At 35.5% G+C, this 22948-nt stretch overlaps 3 protein-coding genes across 5 annotated transcripts; 1 reads left to right on the top strand and 2 right to left on the bottom strand.

The window, feature by feature from the left end:
* The first annotated feature begins 4521 nt into the window (after window positions 1-4521).
* LOC131956957 (uncharacterized) lies at window positions 4522-5981 on the top strand. The gene has a single exon (XM_059321605.1). It carries the CDS (start codon window positions 4579-4581, stop codon window positions 5896-5898), a length of 1320 nt encoding a protein of 439 aa, XP_059177588.1. The 5' UTR covers window positions 4522-4578; the 3' UTR covers window positions 5899-5981.
* Window positions 5982-7473: 1492 nt separating this feature from the next.
* Window positions 7474-14773, bottom strand: LOC131956953 (phosphoserine phosphatase). 3 transcript variants are annotated; one of them, XM_059321600.1, is made up of 7 exons: window positions 14593-14773; window positions 12148-12234; window positions 10770-10922; window positions 10119-10253; window positions 9510-9652; window positions 8901-9052; window positions 7474-8614 (listed from the first exon to the last, which is right to left on the bottom strand). In XM_059321600.1, exons 3-7 carry the CDS (start codon window positions 10910-10912, stop codon window positions 8477-8479), a joined length of 711 nt encoding a protein of 236 aa, XP_059177583.1. In that variant the 5' UTR covers window positions 10913-10922; window positions 12148-12234; window positions 14593-14773; the 3' UTR covers window positions 7474-8476. The 3 variants fall into 3 exon arrangements, with proteins under 3 accessions (XP_059177583.1, XP_059177582.1, XP_059177581.1); XM_059321599.1 differs by lacking the exon at window positions 12148-12234 and having other exon boundaries at window positions 14593-14726; XM_059321598.1 differs by lacking the exons at window positions 12148-12234; window positions 14593-14773 and adding an exon at window positions 11212-11381.
* Window positions 14774-19487: 4714 nt separating this feature from the next.
* On the bottom strand, window positions 19488-22078 carry LOC131956952 (zinc finger protein 675-like). The gene is made up of 4 exons (XM_059321597.1): window positions 22001-22078; window positions 21307-21681; window positions 20912-21121; window positions 19488-20812 (listed from the first exon to the last, which is right to left on the bottom strand). The coding sequence occupies exons 2-4, from the start codon at window positions 21679-21681 to the stop codon at window positions 19871-19873; spliced, it is 1527 nt and encodes a 508-aa protein (XP_059177580.1). The 5' UTR covers window positions 22001-22078; the 3' UTR covers window positions 19488-19870.
* Between the last annotated feature and the right edge of the window lie 870 nt (window positions 22079-22948).

Here is a 22948-nt window from a genome sequence, read left to right on the forward strand (position 1 = left end):
CACACCCCAAAACATGTCTACCGTCCCATTCAACGAAATATAATTATATACTTGTTCCAGTGTCCGCCCCCTCCCAGAAAATTCAACCCCCGCCCCCCAAAAAATTCAAGTACACCCACCCCTCTCCAGGGAGGAAAAAGTCTGAAAGAAATGGTCGCATTTGTAGATCGTACAAACTAAAGGAAGAACCTGGGCGGGGCTTCGCCCCTACCGGAAGAAATGCATGAAAAAAACTGTGCACGTTAAACACTTTTTGGATTAGAAAAAGTTCCCACCTCCGGGGAGGAAAAAGTCTGAAAGAAACACTGGCAGTGTTTATTCCAGACTTTTTTCTCCGGGGGGGGGGACTTGAAATGTTCGGGGGGCGGTAAACTTTCTTCGGGGGGGGGGGGGGGGGGGCGGACACTGTTAAAAGTATATATTTTCCATACAAATTATATAAATTTCATTTCGTTCGGGGGGGGGGGGGGGCGGTAAAAAAATTTCGGGGGGGGGGGGGGGGGGGCTTTGCCCGAAGAGATGCCTGGAAGAAACTCTGAACACTGGTGTCGCGCTTAGCCACTACCCGAAGAATTGCATGAAAGAAACTGCAAGCAAACCACTTTTTAGATTAGACACATTAATTAGGCGGTAATTTTATTATAGAGTATCGATGAAGAAATTTCTTTTCAGTTGGGGGGAGGGGGGGGGGGGGGGGGGCGGCTTAGACGTTCTTTCGCGAGGGTGAGGCTTCGCCCCTACCCGAAGAATTGTATGAATGAAACTCTTCACGCAAACCACTTAGATTAGACAAAATTGGCTTTTTAATTTAATGTTTACTCGAGAATCAATGACGTCATATTACTGTGTGCACTCTCCGGCTTGATACTATTTTCTACTAAATTCTCAATGTGACGTCATGTTTAGTTTTCGTTTTACTGTGAAAGTTTTTATTTTGCTTGTGTTTGTCAGATAGATACACAGATAGATAGATAGACAGACAGCGAAACTATTAGTATAGATAGATAAACCGAAAGTGATCTTCCCTAAACTCTCTCGAATATTCTTATATAACACTACGGGGGATGGCAACTCGGGATATAGACAATATTTTTTTTATCCATTTTAAATTACTTAAAATTTTAAAATCGAATAGAATCTCGTAGAACAAAGAATTTCGCACCAAGTTAATATGTGTAACAGTGTGGGATATTATTAGTACTTTATAAATTCACATGCGTTTTTTGAGAAATCGGAAATAGCGTAAATTACTACTTCTGGTCAACGGATATAACTCAAAATTTGACAGAAGGCAGAGAATTAGATCTTTTACTTCTATGTGAAGTTTTATTTATCTGTCTGAAACAGTACTCAAGTTATAGGCTTTTGAAAAATTGAAAGTAGAATAAGTTCCACTTCCGCTTATCGGGAATCGCTGAAAAGCTGATACGGAACTACAAATATGATGTAATACTTAGATATGAAATTTCATCATCCTAATTCTAACAGTACTCAAGTTATCGTGTTTACAGACACAGAGAGAGAGAGAGAGAGAGAGAGAGAGAGAGAGAGAGAGATCGACATACGGAAAAAATAGCACTCAGGGAGGTTAAAACGTCGAGATCTGTGAAAATCTCGAGTTTTTTTTGCACGATTACAATACTTTCTGTATACTTCGTATACGAGAAAGTAAAAAGCTCAGATTTTTATTTGGAAGCCTCAAGTATACAACCCCCACCCCCCCCCCCAAGCATCAACCACGATAGGTTTACGGAGGTTTTACAGGATAGAACAACGGGGAGGGGGGGGGGGGGGTATTTTCAGGGGTGATAACCTACTCCTCTAATACCCAATCCTTATTCAAATTTATCAGGAGAGTAGGCTAAAGGATGCAGCCCACTTTTTATTGATATTAAAAGGATCGTTTTTGAGACCTCAGCGTAAATCGAAAAAAAAAAGAATCGGATTAAATATTTCTCTTTGAAGTTAAAGCCACACAGCTAGGCGATTACAAGCCGTATAAAATTCGATACAGAAAGAGTTATCTCTTCTTTTCGACACGGAAGTAACGTAAGCCTTTAGAATGAAATATTCCGCTTGAAAGATTAGTTAATCCCTTCATATTGGGCACAGTTCAGATCAGACGGCTCGATACAGTTGGCACAGCTGATGTAATTGCTGGGATTTACGGGCGGATATTTTCGCCTGTTGCAAGTCTCTTTTGTCCGTTTGAGGCTGTCTTTTACCCTTTTATGTGAGCGGGTAATTGGATGATTTATGTTGTATTATATTTTTGTGTGCGAATCTGTGCGTGAATGGTCAACTGGACAGCGGCTAGGGGGTTTCCCTTTCCGGCCGAAGCGGGTATTTATACAGACTGACCGCTCGAATCTTTCTTTCTTTTGACCCGAGTCGAGAATGTAGATCTGGTCAGTTTATCTGTGGGCGAACCTCGTGCGTGGAGCGATGTTGCTTTTGCAACTTGGCTGGGTGTTTTGTATGTATTTTTTTGTTCGATGTTTTGTTTGTTATGACATGTATGTTTGGTGCGGATATTAGATGGCGTTTCGATTGCCGTAGGGGATAGGAAGGATGTCTGTGTGTTCGGAGCCTAGACTATCCGAGGCATCGAAGGTACGTAATATTTCATCGAACGTTGTGTGTTTTGTTTGTTTAGTATTTGATTAGGATGTTTTGGATTTGACTTAATGTTTACGTGTTTTTTTAGCGCAATTTCCATTCTGGAGAATTGCGATTATTAACTCGTCATTTCTGAAATGGATGTATGTATGTATGTATGTATGTATGTATGTATGTATGTATGTATGTATGTATGTATGTATGTATGTATGTATGTATGTATGTATGTATGTATGTATGTATGTATGATGGATGGATGGATGGATGGATGGATGGATGGATGGATGGATGGATGGATGGATGGATGGATGGATGGATGGATGGATGGATGGATGGATGGATGGATGGATGGATGGATGGATGGATGGATGGATGGATGGATGGATGGATGGATGGATGGATGGATGGATGGATGGATGGATGGATGGATGGATGGATGTGTGTCCGCAGCTTTAAGTCGTCTTTAAGTCGTATCTACTCCTCAACGAAGCAATATCGAGGACTAGTTCCAAAGCAAATATGTTAAGCAAGTTCCGAGGATGAACATAGGCTAAAAAAATTCCCGGAATTCCTTCCTGGATTTCCCGGAAAAGCAAAAAAACCTCGAAAAAAATGCAGTTTTTGGCCCATATCTCGGCAACCAGACCACTTAGCGACTTGAAACATTTACCAATCGATTCCTGCCATAATTTAGAACAATATTGCCGAAGAAAGTTTTCAGCATATCCTTTCGTTTGGCCACAAAAAATTAATTAAGAATTTTTAAACTGAGCATCGTGTAGGCCTAGGATGATTTAGCGCAAAACGCTGAGGTTCAAAAGGATTTTACCATAGCGAATGAGCGGAGGTTCGAAAGGATTTTTTCTATTTTGTTTTGAATTATTGAAACTACTTGTGTTGCATTATTTATTTGCTGAATATATGATTTATCTCGATTTAAAATTGTTATGGATAACATAAGGAAATTGCGCTTAAATTGTCACTAGACTTTTTATTAACTTGTTTTAAAGATTGGGGGGGGGGGCGGACACTGTTAAAAGTATATATTTTCTATATGAATTTCATTTCGTTCGGGGCGCGGTAGACTTTCTTCGGGGGGGGGGGGGGGCGGACACTGTTACAAGTATATATTCATTTCGTTCGGGGGGGGGGGTAGAGTTTCAACCCCCCCCCCCCCCCCCCCCCCCCGTAAAGATGCCTGGTAGAAACTCTGATTACGTGTCAACTTGTAATGCGCTATGTAGGCTGTTGACTCCGATTTGAGCCTGCTTTTCTTTCTGGGTTTGCAACCATAGTCTTTAAAGTAAGGTTTTCTTTTCGAACCTGATTGTCTATGTGACATGGGAAATATAGTTCACCTGTTTCTGTGACCTCGGCATATGAAGGGATATCGTGTTCAGAATCTTGCTCAGTCACCTTTACTTTCCCAACGTGTGTTAGGTACCCTAAAGAGCTAGGTGGACTCAGGGACGTTGTGCTGATTTTGAACCCAGTTTCTAATTCGAGACTTTCGGGTTAGCTGTCTAGCGTTCTATTGCTAGGTCAAGCCATCCCATGTCCAAACAAAAACAAACTTGTATGATTTTAGAGTTTTCTCCCATCGATGGATTGTTGTCGGTCTCATTATCATTTTAAGACTTTTTGTAAAATGTAGCAAAGATGGCCTTTTGAAGAACTAGCCTAATCTTCCCGAGGGTTCGAACTCGGGGCTTTTCGGTTTAACAATCATGAGCTTTACCTACCCGACCACCGATCATACAATATTTTGAAATGTGATGAAGATTTTAGTTTAAACCTGATTGCGGGACATCTTCCTTTAACGTATTACTAACGACATTTAATTGTTTTTTTTAAAGAGCAATACTAACAATGTAAACTTTCTATTTCCAGCTCTTCAGAAAGCTCTGGGTCATTTATTCACTCCTTGTATCTACAGTGCTGTGTATATACATTGTCTATATGGACTACGTCGGCAGCCGTCAGTTCCTCAGCAACTATTTGGTGCGCAGGAATCGCAATCAATCGAAAAGCACCGTAGATGAACGTTACAGTTTCTTTAAAAATAGTTCAACCACCGCTACTGAAACGGGAACAGTTAATCTAAATGACACGACAGTATTTCATTGTATAAAAAAATCAACTGGGTATATTTTTAAGCCTATTCCGACAATCGGTTATAATTTCACGATTAAAATTTCAAAAAAAGACAGAACGCCAGCAATCGTAAAAAAAAGAGTTCGTAAAATTTTGAAATCCCCCGTCACTCCATCACTAGAAAAGTGTGAGGGGAATACGACTGTAAAATATCTTGTGTTTCTATGTAAAGGTCTCTGCGGGGGCTGGGGTGACAGACAAAAAGGCTTGGTCTTTGCTTATGTACTCTCTCGTCTGCTACACCGCTGTTTTAAAATTGTCATGCCCCAACCGTGCAGTCTGTCAAAGTTTTACCAGCCAAACAAAGTTCAGTGGGAGCCGGACAATGAAACTTTAGACCCGCCCACAAAAAACAACACGATGAATGCATTCAGCCACCGATTCCAGGACCGAATGGCGGTCTTAGACCTAAGTGCTCTGTACAATCAAACTGTTGTATATTTTAGGGCATACAAAGACCTGTACGAACGTCTGGTTGAAAATCCACATTTCGCCGAGCAGATCGGAAAATGGACCGGAATTCGCGACATTCAGGATCGATTCTTTTGGAGCTGGAATCAGTTAATGAAACCGTCTGCATCGTTTCTGTCTAAAGTTGAAAATGTCATTGGTAGGGACTTTTTAATACGAAAAGGTGTGGACGTTGATGTTTTAAAACATGAGAGGCTCAAACCGCCGTTGTGCGATGTTGGTAAGTCACCTTTGATCTGTGCGCATGTCAGAATCGGGAAAAACCCAAGCGTTCCTAAAGACGATGTGTTCACAACAATAAAATTAGCGGATATTCCCGTTTTATTTGAATTTATGTCATTTAAAGACACTTCCGGAGACGCCTTATTTTTCGTAGCAACGGATTACATCAATGTACGAATACAGGCGTACAACTATTTCAAGGGAAGGGTGATCGATTTTGGCGCGAAAATCGTCCATATTGACAGGCTAACACGTGACAATGATCGTTGCGGAGGTTTTGAGGACGCTTTAGTAGATCAGTTTCTGCTGAGTGTATGTGACGTCTTGGTTCTCTGCAGAAGTGGCTTCAGTCAGATGGCGTTTTACATGAGAAACAGCACAGATCCTGTGTACATTTTCGAACACGGAGCGGTCAGTCTTTATGAAGAGTAGAGGAAAGGTGGTTAATTCGTATCCACTGAGAAACAATAAATTAACTTATATTTACCCACATGCAGAGGCGTAGCAACCTATTCCGGCGCCCGGGGCGGACTATCCCATTTATATATATATATATATATATATATATATATATATATATATATATATATATATATATATATATATATATATATATATATTCCTGCCTCTGTAAAAGCGACCCCCCCCCTAGTTGGAAAGGTTTGTGGCGCTTCTTACCAGTTACTATATTACTATCCCTTAACATTTTCGGTGCCTCGAAATTGATATAGAAAAAAATGTTAAATCAGTGTGTAAAACCTTGTAGTCGTTTATTTCATTACTTTGACTGCACATTTCGATACTTCAGCTTAAAATGAGCTTTTAAATTAATTTTGTTTCTGCCCCTTTTGGCGCCTTCTATGGGTCATCGCCAAGAGCGGCCGCCCCACCCGCCCTCCCCTAGCTACGCCACTGCCCAGATGTCCAAATAGTACTAATCAGTGTTTCTTCCAAACTTTTTTCTCCGGGGGGGGGGGTGCACTTGAAATTTTCGGGGGGGGGGGGGGGGCGGTAAACTTTCTTCGGGGGGGGGGGGGGGGCGAACACTGTTAAAAGTATATATTTTCTGTATAAATTATATAAATTTCATTTCGTTCGGGGGGGGGGGGGGGGGGGGTAAAAAATGCCTGGAAGAAACTCTGGGGCGGAGCCCCCCCCCCCCCTCCGAAGAGATTCCTGGAAGAAACCCTGGCACTAATGTGTTAATTTGAATAGTTATTGGTCATACATAACCTTGTTGTTTATAATAATGTTTAGCTCTCGAGGTTTAATTGTTGAGTTGAATATACCCACTACTTGTTCACATTAGTATCACACATTTTACATATACTGGGTATCAAGTGAATCTTTTTCCAGAATATTTGGTTGCTTATCATAAAAGCCACTAAGTTTCTAGCTTGAAGCCCTACTAGTTCGACCTGTCGTGAACATATTGCAGTAAATGTACATTGCATTGGAGTAATACTAATTTACTTTATTACTAAAAGCTTACACCTATCTTTGCTAGTACTTATTTTATTTAAATGTAGCAAATTCTAGATTCCGAAAACTGAGCTCTTAGTGCATCAGATCATTTCTTGGTAAAAAAAACAATAAACACATCATTTAAGCGAAAGAATGTTCTTGACTGGATCTTATTAAACATCTTCTCAAGGATTTCTTGACATGGCTTTCACTTTTGTTTACTGTAATGCAATATTTTAACTTGCTGCAACTTAAAGAAAATATAATGCACTGCATAATCAGACATTGACAATAAGCAGGATAAAGGGAAAAAATCGGGCAAAGGGAAAGAATCGTAAAAATAATTTCCCGAAATTGATGCAGTTTTAAGACTAGGGAGCCTCTACAAAAACTGGTATATTTTTTATTATATTTCAAGGAATTGTCTAATACACATAGGCAGTGTTATTAAACCTAAATATTTTCTAAAATTTAGCTTCTGTATGAAGATAAACAGTGAATGAACAGTTACAAAATCATGATTTAAAGAAGACACAACAAAAGTTGGAAGAAACAACCATCAAATGGCAGTTTATTAAAACAACTAATGTGACCAATACATAATGTACTAATATAGTACATACACAGACAAAAAATGACAATTACAAGTCTAGACCAAACAACATACAAGAGTGATCAGAGCTACAGTACAGCCCAAAGTGATTGGGATGACTGCATTTGCTTCTCTTTAAAAACTGTGTCATTTGTGGAATGCATAGCATAACTTCAATCTATTTATGAATTAAATGTACATCAAAATTTCAATTAGTTGAGCAAAAAAATACATTTCAAAAAATAGTTTTTGTAGAGTATTTGTCTGCGTATTGCTTGTCTGGCTAAATTTACATTCAAGGCATTAGGATCTATACATAATCAAGCTTAGTCCAGTTAGGAATATTTTTGTTGTCTCATATGTTACTATCTTCATGACATAGTTCTAACATGGTTTCTCATTACAATTACCAGTACCAAAAAAAAAACATGGGTATTGGCAGTATCATTCAGTATAGACAAGTGCCAAAATGAATTGCATGAAGTATCAATATAGTTTAATGATAATAGTCTATCGGGATGCATAGGGTTAATTTTGTTAGATAGACTTGAGGGTAAAAAATAATTGTATACAGCACCCTGTATCAAACAGGACCAAGGTCAAGGTAATTCTAACAACCTTGAAAATATCACATTTTGTGTGTAGTCTTTGTTTAGAATACAATAACAGCTAAACGTTTATCAAAACATTTATAAAAAAATAGAGTTCCTTTAACTTATTGTGAAAAAAGTCTATGCCTAAATATTGTTAAACCTTTTTGAAAAAAAAAAGAGGATTTCATGTTTTCTTAAAATGACCATAAAAAAAATATCATATCACATTTCACTCAGAAAACATCTCATCCTATATACATCTGGAGGAATTATTTCTTGCATAGTTAAACAGTAGATCCTCAATATGTTAAAAAAGTACACCAGAAAACCCTTGAGAATTTGTACATCAAAATTGTTCTTTTCAACATGCGCCGCCATTTGTTGTAGATGTCGGATCCTGCAGTTGATCAATTAGTTCCTGGAAGTCTGTGATGAACCATGCTGAATTCTCTTTCACTTTGGCCCTCACCACATTACCTCCATACCCGATAAAACCATCCTGCAATAAAAGTAATATTTATAATTTTTATGTTTTGATATTATAATGTTTAATGTCATGTTTTCAAATATAAAGTTACAACAAATATTCTTTTTAAATTAACACTTACTAAAGTTATTTTGTAAAATCTCAATGCACTTAACTAGTTGCATATTATAAAAAGAATTATTCAGTTTGACATATAAAACTTGTCAGTGGTATTAGCACCTTGCTCTTACTTTAATTTTTATGAAACTGTTTAACCAACAAGGACATGACTGCCTGTACCAACACATGAGCAACTTACGGCTGGGGGTGCAGCTTCCATGTCAGTTGCTCCATCCCCAATGAAGAGCACAGTCTTAAATTTGTACTGGTCTCTGATAAGCTGAACCACCCGAGCCTTACCACCAGACTCAGATGTCAGTTGTGTTGTGTCAAAACCTGCGTAGCTGCCGTCTGCAACAATTACATGAAAACAACAAAATATAAATGAATCTCTAAACCCTGCTAGCTGCCGTCTGCAAGAATTACATGAAAATAACTTAATATAAATGAATCTCTAAGCCTTGGTCTAGGCAACATAATCAGATTTAAAAGTCACGAAAACAGATTGAGAAATCTTTTATTGAACTGCTTCAACTTATCAGTATAAACAATTAGAGAAAAATGATATTTTTAAAAACATTTAAAAAACTTCAGTATGGTCAAGATTTATTTTGCATTGTGTATTTCTTGTTGTAAAGTTGCTCAGAAAACTAAACTTTGCCCATAGTTTTTGATAAAAAATAAAACGGTTCTAGTAAGTGTACTTTAATGAAATAGGAACTAAAATATTGAATGTTACAAAAATCTCAAAAACCTGCCTACATCAACAAAATATAGAGCAATAATATTTTTTTAAGGGCATACCCACCTTCATTAAACAGAAGTGTGTTAGCAAAGAGGTGATCCTGGGGGATACCAAGTGCATTGGCTACTGGTGTGATGATGCTTCGAAAGCCTCCAGTGACTAAAAATACTTCAGTGTTCCTTGACTTTAGTAGTGCTACTAACTCTCTATAAGACGAATGTGATAAAACTCTAAGTACTTATTCCTTATTTAAAAACAATCAAATGACATTCATAGACTAATCAGATTAAATTTTACCCAGTGTTCTTTGACCTTTCATTCTATTTTTAAATTAACACTTTTAGCCTACTTATCTAATGATAAGGCTTAAGTATAGTTGTGAAAACTATTTTTAGTTAACTTTTAAAAAAGTAACCAATTTTTCAGTTATTTTTAGATTAAAAAAAATTTTTTTTTTAAATAAACTAGGGCATTTTAATATCACATGTTTAGATAGTAGGCATATTAACAGACAGGGATGTAAACAATGTAACAACATGAGAGGGTTAGTAAAAGAGATAGCATTCTCTACAAAAGGAGTCAAATCAGCATATTGTAATCAAATCACTTAATACTTCAACCTATAAAAAATAAGTAGCTATAAACTTATGTTGTTTAGATTGAATGGCTTACAGTATTCTTGGACTGAATGTAGATGGGTGGGTCACAATGAATTCCTCCACTTTCTCCCGGCTAGGCTGAACTATATTGAGGCGGAGTGTGAGGGCCTCTCTGAAAGTCATGCCACCACCCATAGCCTTTAACGTCCTGAAAAATTTGATTGGATTTCCATGAATTAAACAGTTGAGTAAAATCTATTTCCACAATTTTATGGGTAAATTTAGCTTTCTTCACTTTGTCTCTTTAAAAACTGTGTCATATGTGGAATGCATAGTATAACTTCAATCTATGAATAAAATGTAAGCTACAGCAAATTTTCAATTAGTTAAGCAATAAAATAATGGTGTTGGATTTGAAGATATCCTGTTTTTCTATTTTCTACAAATTTAGCAAACATGCTGAACTAATGACTAAAATAATTCAGTGTATTTTATATACAACATTATTGTTGTTTATTGGCAGATGTTTAATTAATGTCTGCCGCGAAAGACATGAGGTTTAACCAGATGTATGCAGTAAAAGACACTGCTGATGTCTCAGAAATCCTGCACCACGGAAGGGTTAATGCAAGTAACTTACATGAACATTATTCGCACAAGTGTTATGGTTTCTTAAAATCATTTGTAATTTTAATGAAATAAAAGTTAAGGAGAAAATGATTACATTGCTTCAACTTGTGGACCAACCCCACAAAAGTTGGCAAGATCATCAAGCCCCTCATCCTTGATGACAGTTGAATCTACGTCAAAACACACAGCATCAGCCTCTCTCCATAGACGCTGTAGCTGATCCTTTGTAGGAGGCATGGTTGACAATCTGGGAAAAATCAACAGTGAAAAGAATATTATGTTGTCAAATATTTATTAAAATAAAATAGTTTCTGTTATCTAACAGCCGTGGAGTTCTGACAGTATAAATTAACTATTTTGTTAGGGTCAGGTTCACATCTAGGGGTCAAAATTATGGTTAAAGCAGCACAGCTAAAAAATAATTTTCTTTTACCAAGAATGGGCATACTTAACAAAATAAGTGTGGCATAACTGCTACAGAGAAATATTGTGCAATAATAGTTTATAAATTGTAAATAATAATGAACATAATTTACCTGGTGAAATGACACTGGCCAAAAGATATGTAAGCCATCTGTCTACTAAGTTTCGTTAAATTTTTTAGCATTCTTAATCCTTACAGTACAGGATAATATAATGTATCTTAAAATATCAATACTATGTAAAAAAAACAATATAGCGCAATGCAATTGAAATGTTAGAATTGTTGGATGTTATTACCTGTTAAATAAAAATAATTCACTTGATTAGAAAAAACTAACTATAGGAGTCAATCTACCATTCACACACCTAACTAAAAGCATCAAGCTGACAAAAAGTAACTAGAAGAAGATAACTCCAAAAAACAGCAATTTAAGCTAAATACATGTAGAATAAGGTAAAGAGAACTATAGTAAACCAAGCTACTTATCACAAAGAAATTACAACTGGGGCTAGGGAGGGGGGAACGACTCCCTTTTACCTTGAATTATTTTAAAATCATATTTAAAAGAATTATAATGTAAATTGTGCACAAAACTATTTAAGATTCTATTAGCTGCAAGTTCATATTAGAATAACTTGTGTCATTCAAAATGATCATAAACCACATAAGTAATTCCAATATTATGAATATTGCTACTAAGTACTTAATTATTTTGATGATAGTTAAGCTCAAGGAGAATTAAAAGTAAAAGCCTTAATTAGTAATGCTTAAAACACCACCATAATAATTTGAAAAAAAAAAAAAAAGACCTCTTTAGTATTATTTATCTCAGTCATTAAAATTGTTATGCAACGAACTAGTTATTAGATGTTAACAGTTTACATTTATATGGCAAAGCAATAATATAAAGGGTTAAAAAAGGTTATTTTAGTAGCTCACTTCACTATCATTACCAGGGCATTATTTCATGTCAAATAATTTTTAATAGGCTTGTCTTCTACTTCTATGCAGTGCTATTTTAGTCAAAAACTGATCTTTATGGACTTACCTCAATATAATGTGAAAAGTTTTAAAAGTAGAAGTAGGCCTATCTTTTGTAAAATAAATTCTGTTTTGTCTACTGGGCAATTAGAAACTTTATAAAAGAAAGAAATATACTGATGACTGTAAAACAGCTTTAAAAAGTAACATTACAACTTACATGTTTGTTTATTTACCTCTTTAGGTAAGTAAACATACAACAAAGATATGACAACCACAACTTCATTTAAGACATCACATTATTAGTATTAGTACTAATTAATTACATTGAAACACTGACTCAATTATGATATTTATAGTAGATCTAGTATCATGAAATGAAATGATCAACAATCAAACGGTTTTTAGTCTGATTCCAAAATTATATAGATCTATTTAGTACAGAGTACATTTAAAGTTCTTCAGGAAAAAAAAAATAATTTCAGAAGGCTTAAACATCTAAATACTTTTAATAGTGGAGTATCTTGTTTCAGTCACCAACATACAAAGATCAATAACATTCAGCTAGGAAGTTAAAAAAAAAAAACAAGTTCACTAAGAGTAAACTGTTAGGCCTGTAAACTTGACATACATGAATGATGCAACACACAAGAAATTGATAAAAATAAGCCACCGGTTATTCCTACAGGTAACAGCTGAATGGAAGGGGGGGGGGGGGATTTATTATATATTAGAAACCTTGCTGTATACCTGAATTTACTACTTTGATGACTAACTGCTGGAGACAAGACTAAGGAAGAAATTTTAAGAATTTATTTTCTCATAAACAGGCATATGTCTAGACTAGATCTAATCATATATAATATAAAATGTAAACTATTAGCCCATTCATTAGGCTTATAAAGTCATTTATTTTGGCCTAGGATAAGAGCTATGAGTTAGGCTAATATAATAATTTTGTCATGCCTTACTAGATCTAGATAGTAGATAGAATGGTAAACTTATTGATTCTAGATCTAAATTAGGCCTTCATAAAAAAGTAAATAATTTATGGGTAAAAAAGTAAAGTTCCCTTTCAAACCTGATGGTCTATGGGGCAAGTGGAGTTCACTTGTTTCGGTGACCTCGGCACTATGCCCACTTTATGCGTAAATTAGATAAAAACCCTGATAACTTCATCAGATTTCTATTATCTAAATCAATAAGTTTATAAAAGACATTTAATAAAAAAAATATCATAAGACTTCATAAGACATAGGAATTTAGTAGCCTAGTATTTACTATTTAGGCCTAGATCTATCAATAATACATTAATAATAGGCCTAATTAGTAGTTTTTCTTACTATATGTGAAATCTACTCAATTCTCAATTTAAACATGACAACTGAATAAAAAACGTCCATACTTTATCCCCTAGGCACTAATTTGGGGGTTGTAGCGAGTTTAGGCTAAATTATTGAATTTTAAAATGTTTTGTCACTCACAGCTATGATATGATGGATCATCCATGACAACCTGGTTAAAAGTTGAAAGGTTTAACTTTTTAAGTGACAGTGAAATAGATCTAATTTTTTTTCACAAGAGAGTTCCTAAAAGTAGAATTGGCCCGTCTATCGTCGGGATATATTTATAGAGGAAAAAAATTTAAGAGAATGTCATCAGAAAAGAATTTTAAAAAAGACAAGACAGAAGTGATGTTTGAATTCTTTTATTTCTTTAATTTTATAACATTTTTTATTGTACAAAAGAGCAAAATAAAAAACCATGCCAGGTAAACGTATCCATTCAAATAGCGGTCACGTGGTCAAAAAAAATAAAAAAATTAGGTTGTCATTTTATGGACACATCATATAAAAAAAAGTGTTGAAGATATTTGATTTATTTTTTCATAGAATGATAAAACTAATAATGCTTTACTTTGGAAATCAATTTTGTGAGAGGGAGATCTATATTTAAAAAGTTATATTATTTTGAATGACACCGACTTTAAATTTAGCCTACATTCCCCAAAGCAATTTCTGAAAATGCTTTTCTGGCATATTTAACCTTGCCACCTATAGCATGTTTTTATAACGTGAAAACCCGCCATTTTACTCGTGATAAACATTTTTAAAAGTAATTCTAAGAAGGTCTCTGGAACTAAGTCGAAAAACTCGCCGGAAGTCATGGTCCGATCCTTACGCCATGTTCTGGTTAGCAACCAAGGACGCTTTTAAGTTAGTGAGCCTCCCTACTAATTAGTAATTAGTTTAGGGTCTAGATTCTAGATCTATATGCAATTTTGGCAGTGGGGTCTAATAAAAATATAAAAAGCATTAGCATAGGGCTAGCCGGCTAAGCTTTTATTTATTTTAATGTTTAAGTCAGGCTTCATCATATTTCATAAGCAAGATCATCGTTAGATCAAATTTATTACTGCTGATTCCTATAGAAACTTGATTTAAATAATACTAGACTCTTAGATCTAGAATCTAGATCTAGGCTAAATATTAATAAATAATTTTATACTCACTCTAGAGGCATTGCGTACGGATTAGACTAAGATACAATAGTTTTCATAAAGAGATCTAAGACTAAGTCCGCTTACAACGAACTCTAGAAGTCGACACAACCAACTGAAGAGACCGACAAACAGTGACGTTCACCTATTTATAGGCCTGAATTACTGTAGAACATCCAATAATCCACAACAAGTCAAATAAAATCTTCCACAAATGAAAATGGTTATTTTAAAATTGTGAGTGTGAAATGGGCGAAAAGGAAATAGGGTTTCTTTTTAAAATGCAAAAACATGTTGATAATTATAATTACGATAGCTATACTGTATAAATTGAGATGTGCGTTCTATTTTATTCTCCTTTAGGCCTACAATCATACGATTAGTCAACAAGATAAAATGTAGGCTAATCGGGTCACCGTGTGATCATTGTCAAAGGCATTGACCTTGTTTCTGAGATCCACGCGCTCAACGCGTTTCGATACACTGAATCACGGATGAATGCACGCGGTGAGTGCATGGAATAAAATACATAGGATATAAATATACAAAATTAAAGGGTGCTAGGACAAGCTTAGTAGACTAGGGGGTCATCCATAAATGACGTTACACTCGTAGGGGGAGGGGGGTCCGTAATTTTGTGACGATGTGTGATGAGGGGGAGGGGGGGGGGGGGGGTTCAGATGTTGCGACGTAACATTTTTGCATTATAAAAAAGCAATGTTAGAAAACGAATTTTAGACGTTATTTCGCGTTTTAGATAACTGTTTTAATAAATTGTAATAGTTTAGACAAGATTTTAGAAAAATATCGATGTTTAAAAAAAATTCAACTGCAATTTTGAGGGGGGTTGTAGGTTGAGGTGTGACGTCATTTTAGGGGGGGGGGGTCTGGCTTTTTGTGACGACGTGTGACGGAGGGGAGGGGGGAGGTAAAAGTCGTCAAAAAAAGCGTGACGTCATTTATGGATGACCCCTAGACAGACACCTGACTCAGCCAACAAGCTGGCGCTACCATTGTAGGCTTTAGGCTTTATTTATTATCATAAAGTCCATCCAACTGATATATGATTTATTGGCGATGCAGCTCTTATCCAAAGATTTAATTAATAGGTCAACTTTGAATTCAGCTATCCACTTTTAATCTTAATGTGAAAAAAATAGCATCTAAATTTTAAAATATAAAAAAAAAAAGCCTATAACACACTTTTTGTGCTCTGGATTATCAGCATACTGTAAAATGATTAGTGATCGTTCATAAATAACACCGAGCTCGGATTGGGGGAGGGGGTGGTGAGGGAACGGATTAAGGTGACAAGCGAGGGGGATGGATAAAGTCTTTACTTTTACGTAATTCAAATAAGTGTAGATCGTGAGCCTAAATTGGTACATTAATCTAATAAGGAATCGGATTTGCAAATCATTATTGCAAAATGATTATCTGCTTTTCTGTCTAAATCAATTTAAATAAGATAAGAGTTCCTGGTCTTCTTTGTTCTTTTTAATGTTAACATAGGATAGGGGATCAGAGTTTTTTCCAACATCTCTACGGGGGGCAAGGCCCCCCCCCCCCGAAGAAAGTCTACCGCCGCCCCCCCCCCCCCCCCCCGAACGAAATGAAATTTATTTATATATACTTTTAACAGTGTCCGTCCGTCCCCCACCCGAAGAAAGTCTACCGCCCCCCCCCCCCGCAAAAAGCCAGACCCCCCCCCCCTAAAATGACGTCACACCTCAGCCTACAACCCCTCCCCTCAAAATTGCTGTTGAATTTTTCTTAAAACATCGATATTTTTCCAAAGTTTGTCAAAACTCTGTAAACAGAGTATTTTGATCAATTCCTATTACAATTTATTAAAACCGTTTTCTAAAACGCGAAATAACGGCTAAAACCAGTGTTTCCTCCAGACTTTTTTCTCCAGGGGGGGGGGGGGGGCACTTGAAATTTCCGGGGGGGGGGGGGGGGGTGGGCGGTAGACTTTCGGCGCCAAAATGGGTTGGAGAAATGGAGAAACTAATCGAAAATTCAAAGGGGGGGGTGCAAATCGAAAGTTCGAAGGGGGTGCAAATCGAAAGTTTGAGGGGGTGCAAATCGAAAATTCGAGGGAGGGGGGCTTGCAAATCAAAAGTTTGTCCCCGGGCGCCGGGAAGGGTCGCTACGCTTCTGGGGGGGGGGGGACACTGTTAAATGTATATATCTGGCTAAAACTCGTTTTCTAACCATGCTTTTTTATAATGCAAAAGAGTGACGTCCCACCATCTGAACCCCCCTATCCATCATCACACATCGTCACAAAATTACGGACCCCCCTCCCCCCTACGAGCGTCACGTCATTTATGGACGCCCCCGTAGGTGATCAGCAGGCCAAAGCCACCATTAACAACTATATTTTGTTAAAAATCAATGTTTAAGGGAAGGAATTCGATAAAATTTTTGACAAAGTCAGCCTAGCTGGGCTATATCCCCTTAGAGAAGTAAAAGTAAAACCAACAAATTACCTATAAATAATTATAGATAAATATTTGAAGGGGGGGGGGGTGTAAAAAGAAGTAGTGAGGTCATTGAGCGGGGTCTGAATTTTCTGTTTCCAATGGAATGATCGATGGGTAAAATAACGTCGGCAAAAGTTGATGGATGAACTTAACCCATATTAAAATATTGAATTTTTAGCATTAGTCAATCCACAACAATTTTTGTATTTGTGTGTGCTGCGACCCCCCCCCCCCCCCCCCCCCCTCCCGTCATGGACGAACTATGCATATACCATGTACGATTTAATTGACCCAAACAAATAATTTATGATATAATAAACATGACCTACTTTTAAAATAATTCTGCAGCATAACACATGGATCTTCTAAAATTTTAATGTTTTTCGACTGCAAGCATACTTTCAAGGTAACTAACCGTGGTTATTTTTATAACTTTTTGCTAGCTGTAGTCGCCTACCTTGGTAATGGTAAAATTCGTTTTGAAGGCAGATTGTAAAGCAGATTATCGATTTTTCTGTTGAAACACGACTTAAAACCCAATGCTCAAATAATATTTTACGACCGATTTGAGAAATAAGTATGTACACTAGTACATCTTCTTAAAACCAATTTTCGTCAACACTTATTGTACAATATTTCTATAATAATTAATAATCTTGTGTAAGAGAAAGAAATGCAAACCCAATTTAGTTTCTTAAGAAACTTGAAATGTAATAATTATATTATTTCAGAATTAAGATTATGTTTTTTTTCAATGCTGATGTGGCTTTTTATTGTGTCCCCTCAATATTTAATTGCAGCCATTAACTATGTACATGATAAATTCGTTCTGGTTTTTTAATACAATGTGAAGTGGAAAAATTAATTATTTTCTTTTAAGAAGAGCATGGCAAGCACTTCAAGCAGTAGTTAGTGTATATATATATATATATATAAATATATATATATATATATATATATATATATATATATATATATATATATATATGGATTTAATCATTTGCTCCTGGCCAGCTATGCACCAATTAAAGCCCATCTTAAGTGGCTTTTTCAGTCTTGTATATTTAAAATTAATAGATCAAATGTAATGAACCTAATAAAAAAAAGATGAAGATGTTAATCACTCTATTACTAAACAGAAAGTAATAAAATTGCTGTGCTTTTATCTGTAGGAATCTTCTGTGTCCACCCAGCTCTAGGTACCATACATGAAACAGGGAAAAGGCTGTTTGTCATAGTGCTGACCATATAATTCATTCAGATGCTGAAGTCAAAGAGACATGAACTCCCAAAAGCTCAAAGACCATCATGTCTAAAATTTGAAACAACTGTGACACATCATTCCTCTTCCCACTCAGCTTTCAAGGAATATATCTCTCTCTTATTATCAGGCAAACATGAGATAGAATGCTATCAGTAACAGAGACACAATTTATGTTCAATGTTTACATCTAAACCTTTGTTTGCCGTTTTAGGATTGTGCTCAGAAACATTTCAGCACACAACAATGCTCTTCTTTTAAATTATCTACACTGTAACCATGTTATACAGTTCTTCACTAGGTATAAGTATAACATCAAATTAATTCCAACAAAACACTTAGTGATGCAATTATTTTACTCGTCAAATGAAATAATTTTCAGTAATTTCTGACAACTTAAAGGTGTGGCAAAAGCTAAGTGTGCACAAAATGAGTTTTGCCCTATGTTAAAATTAACAGCCAGCCTGAGTAGTTATGGAGAGTCACCAGCTAATTTACATAGCATGTGGTCCACGAAGACTAAATGTATAAAACTGTAAAATATATTAGGCATTATTCTTTTCGAATAAATTTATTTTCAATCATATACTCTGCTATTGTGTGTAAAACAATGCAGTCCACGAAGACTAAATGTATAAAACTGTAAAATATATTAGGCATTATTATTTTAGAATATATTTATTTATAATCACATACTCTGCTATTGTGTGTAAAACAACTTCTACTCACAACAAATGTGGTGTAAAAACTTGTGTATCCAAGGTAGACAACTGATACAAAAACTTGTAAATGGTCTAACAATTGCTTGGGTATAATAAGCAAAGGTAGTGGAATGTACAATAGTTCACAAAGTCAAAAATGTCTACAAAAAGAAAAATAGAAAATGAGTGATTTGCTACAAGGCTGTAGAAAGATTGTAATTGTAGCAGAAAAGTGATTGGAGTAATAGAAAAGACGGAATGATAAAAGTATAAAAAGATCACATTTAACAATAACAATCAATTATTATGCTAGTTCTTGTTCACTTATCTTTAAAGAAAAACATTTACAATACTGGAGTTATAGCCTCTATATCACAACTTTCTAAGTTTTACAACAATTTCAAAATCACTTTAAAAAGTTATCACCAGGTAAATATTATAAAATATTCAATATTCAAAAGACTGCAGACATTCCAAATCTCATTAGGCAAAGTACACTAAAGTAAAATTAACATTTAATATGCAACATCATTATCTTTTCATGTTTGCGCCCAAGACACATGGAGCAGATAAGGTAGAGTTTTCAATCTGTTTCAACGACCTCTGCATAGGCTACAGGCGGATAGTATGGCTGCCACAATGCCCGCCGTCTTTGTCTCCTGATATAGGTCAGGCACTCAGCAGAGCTTAATGGACTCAAGTACATCTTATAGACTTGAGCCGGGGATCTGAACTCAAGACCTTTGTGATAGCAATCGTGTGATCTACCACCTAACCACACCGATTCCCCCTAATTTGCTATACATTTTGAGAGCTAATTGTAAATTTAAAAAGGATGTTTAAGACCAGATATCACCTAGAGAAGCTGGAAATGAGGTCACTTCTGATTGGCAGGATTTTTTATGCCTGCTTAAGGACTGTCTATACTGGAAGCTCTTTCCACATTTACAAAAGTAGATTTTGTCTGAAAGCGCAGGAGGCTTCTTCCTTTCACTGTCTGTTTTATCCTTACATTTCTTCACATGCCTGTTGTAGGACGGGCGCCAGTGAAAAGCCTGACCACAGTGTATGCACTTCTGAATTTTGTTGCTATGTTTGGCACTGAAATGGTCTTTGAGGCCGCTGGTGCCTTCAAAAGTGAGACCACAAATCTCGCAGATAAAAGATGTGTCTTTGGCATCCAGGCTGTGAGCGTGAACAAGATGGGGCGGAACAGCTGATTTAGAGCAAATTTTTTTGTGAGCGGACAAGCTGGTGGAGTAGGCATATTTCCGTCCACAGTGTTGACAGATATAAGGCTTGGTCTTGCTATGTTTGTTCATATGTCCTTCTAGGCATTCCCTTTTCAAGAAACCTCGCTGGCAAATGTGACATGTGTATGAAGGCTTCTCGTGAACTTTATCCAAGTGTGCTTTCACTCTGGACGAGAGTAACAGTTTTCCGCAATACGAACACAAAACTCGCATTTTATCATGAATCTTCTTTATGTGAGTTTTTAAGGTGTGTTGATTAAGAAATCCAAGTCCACAAATGAGGCAAGTCAATGTTTTAGGCTGGAGGTTAAGACATGTCTCTTCTTCCTTTATTGATAAAACATTGTTATTTAGTTGTTGGTTATTATGGTGGTTTAATTTTGAAATTTTTGCTGGCTGACTTGGGCTAACTTTATTACATAACTTTTCACAGTGAAGAAATCTAGAACTGTCTTTAACACCAGAGCTTGCTTCTTTTACTTGTAGTTTTTTTCTCAACCTAATCATTCTCTCTGAACATTTCTGAACCTAGAAATAAAGGTTACATTACATTTTTTTTAAATCTTCACAAAAAAACTTATAATTAAGCATGCTAAAGTAAAAAATAATAATTTCAAAATGCCTTACTTCGTTATTACATGCATTTATATTATTATGCTTTTCTAAGCCGAAATTTAAATCAGCTATGTTCTGTGCAACTTCTGAGGGGATATTTTCCTCACAAGAGTTTCTGTGTGAAGTGAGTTGATCAGCAGAAGCATCACACCTTTCTAACCTAGCATGAGAACCACTGACATCCAAACACTGCATTCCATGACAATCTTTATGATCATGTTCCTGGGTTTAGAGAGAAAAAAAAAAATACCCTTATAAAAAAGACTAATAGGCACAAGTTTGAACAACTAAAAAATTATTTAATGGAATTTACTAGTATAATTACTGAAGTAAAAGAAATTATAATAGCTATAAAAAACATCTGTGCCAAATAAAACAAAACAGTTACAACTTTGAGTTGTTTCTACCTTCATAATAATTTCATTCTTTTTTAAACTTGCAATGCTTAGTCGTCTTGCACTTTTAAGACTAGCAGCCATATTCTCACTATTTTGAACTGTATCAACAGTTTGTTGATTCTTAACTTGCGCTTGTATTCTGCTTCTTTGCAATATGTTCAGCTCTGTAATCTGCTGACATTTATTTTTGCCAACCATACCCCTTGAATGACCCTTCTTACTTTGATGCTCACCCAAATATTCCGAGTCTGAATGCCACAGTTTAAAGAGTTGAAACATTTTTAATAACGAGAAGTGAGGCTCAAATTTTAAAATTTTGCTCCTTAAAACACAAAGCAAAAATTCCAACTGACTGCGTGTCAGTTTTTTAAGCTTGGCCCTCATCTGTAAATTAAAAAAAATAAAAGGAAATTTAACCACGAAGTCAATAATTATGGCATATAGGCCTATTCATTGAAAACTTTGTAGTAATATGTTTAAAAAATTTTAAAATGTAAAACAAGCTATTTAAATCTTGTTTAATTGAACTTCCTATGTTTAATTTTTCCTGTTTTAGGAAAGCAAGTTTAAAAGCTTATCACAGTGATTTCAAAAACTCATGCTTGTTTTCAAAGTTAAAATATCTTTCAAAAGATTGTCATAAACTAGTAGCTATAAGCTCATTGTACTTGATGATTTAGGGATAAGCTGAATATTCTTTCACCTTTATTTACTAGCAGAGTTGGCTGTTCATGCACTTTTAGGCCGACTAGGTTTGCGCATCAGTTTTTAAGTTGTTACTATATACCCTATACAATAGAGAAGACACAACGAAAAAATATTTTATTAACAATGTTGTTAAATCATAAAAGCAAAATATTTTGTTAAGTTAATATTTTGTAAATATTTAAAAAATTATTAAAAAAATAAAACATTTTAGTTTGAATATTCGCCATCATGGTTTGAGATTTTTTACCTATATTTTACTAAAGTTAGGCACAGCTAGACTATATCTTAAGGAAACTCTTTTCTAAATAGTAAATTTTATATCTCTATTTCCATATCATTAGATTCATGTGCCTTATGTAGGGTGTTACTTGACCTACTATTAAATCGTTACCTTGGTAATGATTTCCACCAAAAAAATACCAAGTCTCATTTTTGTTTTAGACAAAATTAAGTGGTCATTAAAAAATAGGATTACTTTAAGTAGTTTTATTTTGTCAAATTTGCATCAATACTAAGAAACACTGGTTTTATTATAGGCCTAAATATAAATAATAGCTAGATCTAGGCCTAAATAGATTTAAATACTGTATGCCTACTAACTAAATAATACCAACTGCCTAACAGTTTCTTTCAGTTATATCTTGGGGGAGGCATAGAGCAGTTCCTCCCCCCCCCCCCATCAGGACAAAGTGGAGAATAGGCCTATAGTATAATACAACTATACAGTACTATATAGTAGTATATAGGGCCTACTAAAATAAGTCTAATATATAGGACTTAGGCCTATATAGAAAAAAATTCTTTACGCTTATTTAATCAGTGCCCCCCCCCCCCCCCACACCTCCAAGTCCAGTAAGTCTGTAGATCTAGATCTAGATGGCAAAATAAATAGTAGGGCCTAAATAGTAAATATAAATACAAATAGCCTACTAAAATTACTAAC

The sequence above is a fragment of the Physella acuta genome, unplaced genomic scaffold (assembly GCF_028476545.2).
Source record: "Physella acuta isolate Inbredline_101_S28 unplaced genomic scaffold, ASM2847654v3 ptg001189l, whole genome shotgun sequence".
In the NCBI taxonomy this organism is placed as follows: Eukaryota; Metazoa; Mollusca; class Gastropoda; family Physidae; genus Physella; species Physella acuta.

Coding starts and splice junctions, on each gene's coding strand:
- LOC131956952 (XM_059321597.1), bottom strand. CDS start 21,681: ATGAGGGCCAAGCTTAAAAAACTGACACGCAGTCAGTTGGAATTTTTG. Junction 21,122..21,306: donor AGAATGAAATTATTATGAAG/GTAGAAACAACT, acceptor CTCTAAACCCAG/GAACATGATCATAAAGATTG. Junction 20,813..20,911: donor TAAATGCATGTAATAACGAA/GTAAGGCATTTT, acceptor CTTTATTTCTAG/GTTCAGAAATGTTCAGAGAG.
- LOC131956957 (XM_059321605.1), top strand. CDS start 4,579: ATGGACTACGTCGGCAGCCGTCAGTTCCTCAGCAACTATTTGGTGCGC.
- LOC131956953 (XM_059321598.1), bottom strand. CDS start 11,282: ATGCTAAAAAATTTAACGAAACTTAGTAGACAGATGGCTTACATATCT. Junction 10,923..11,211: donor GGCCAGTGTCATTTCACCAG/GTAAATTATGTT, acceptor GATTTTTCCCAG/ATTGTCAACCATGCCTCCTA. Junction 10,254..10,769: donor GGTCCACAAGTTGAAGCAAT/GTAATCATTTTC, acceptor CAAATTTTTCAG/GACGTTAAAGGCTATGGGTG.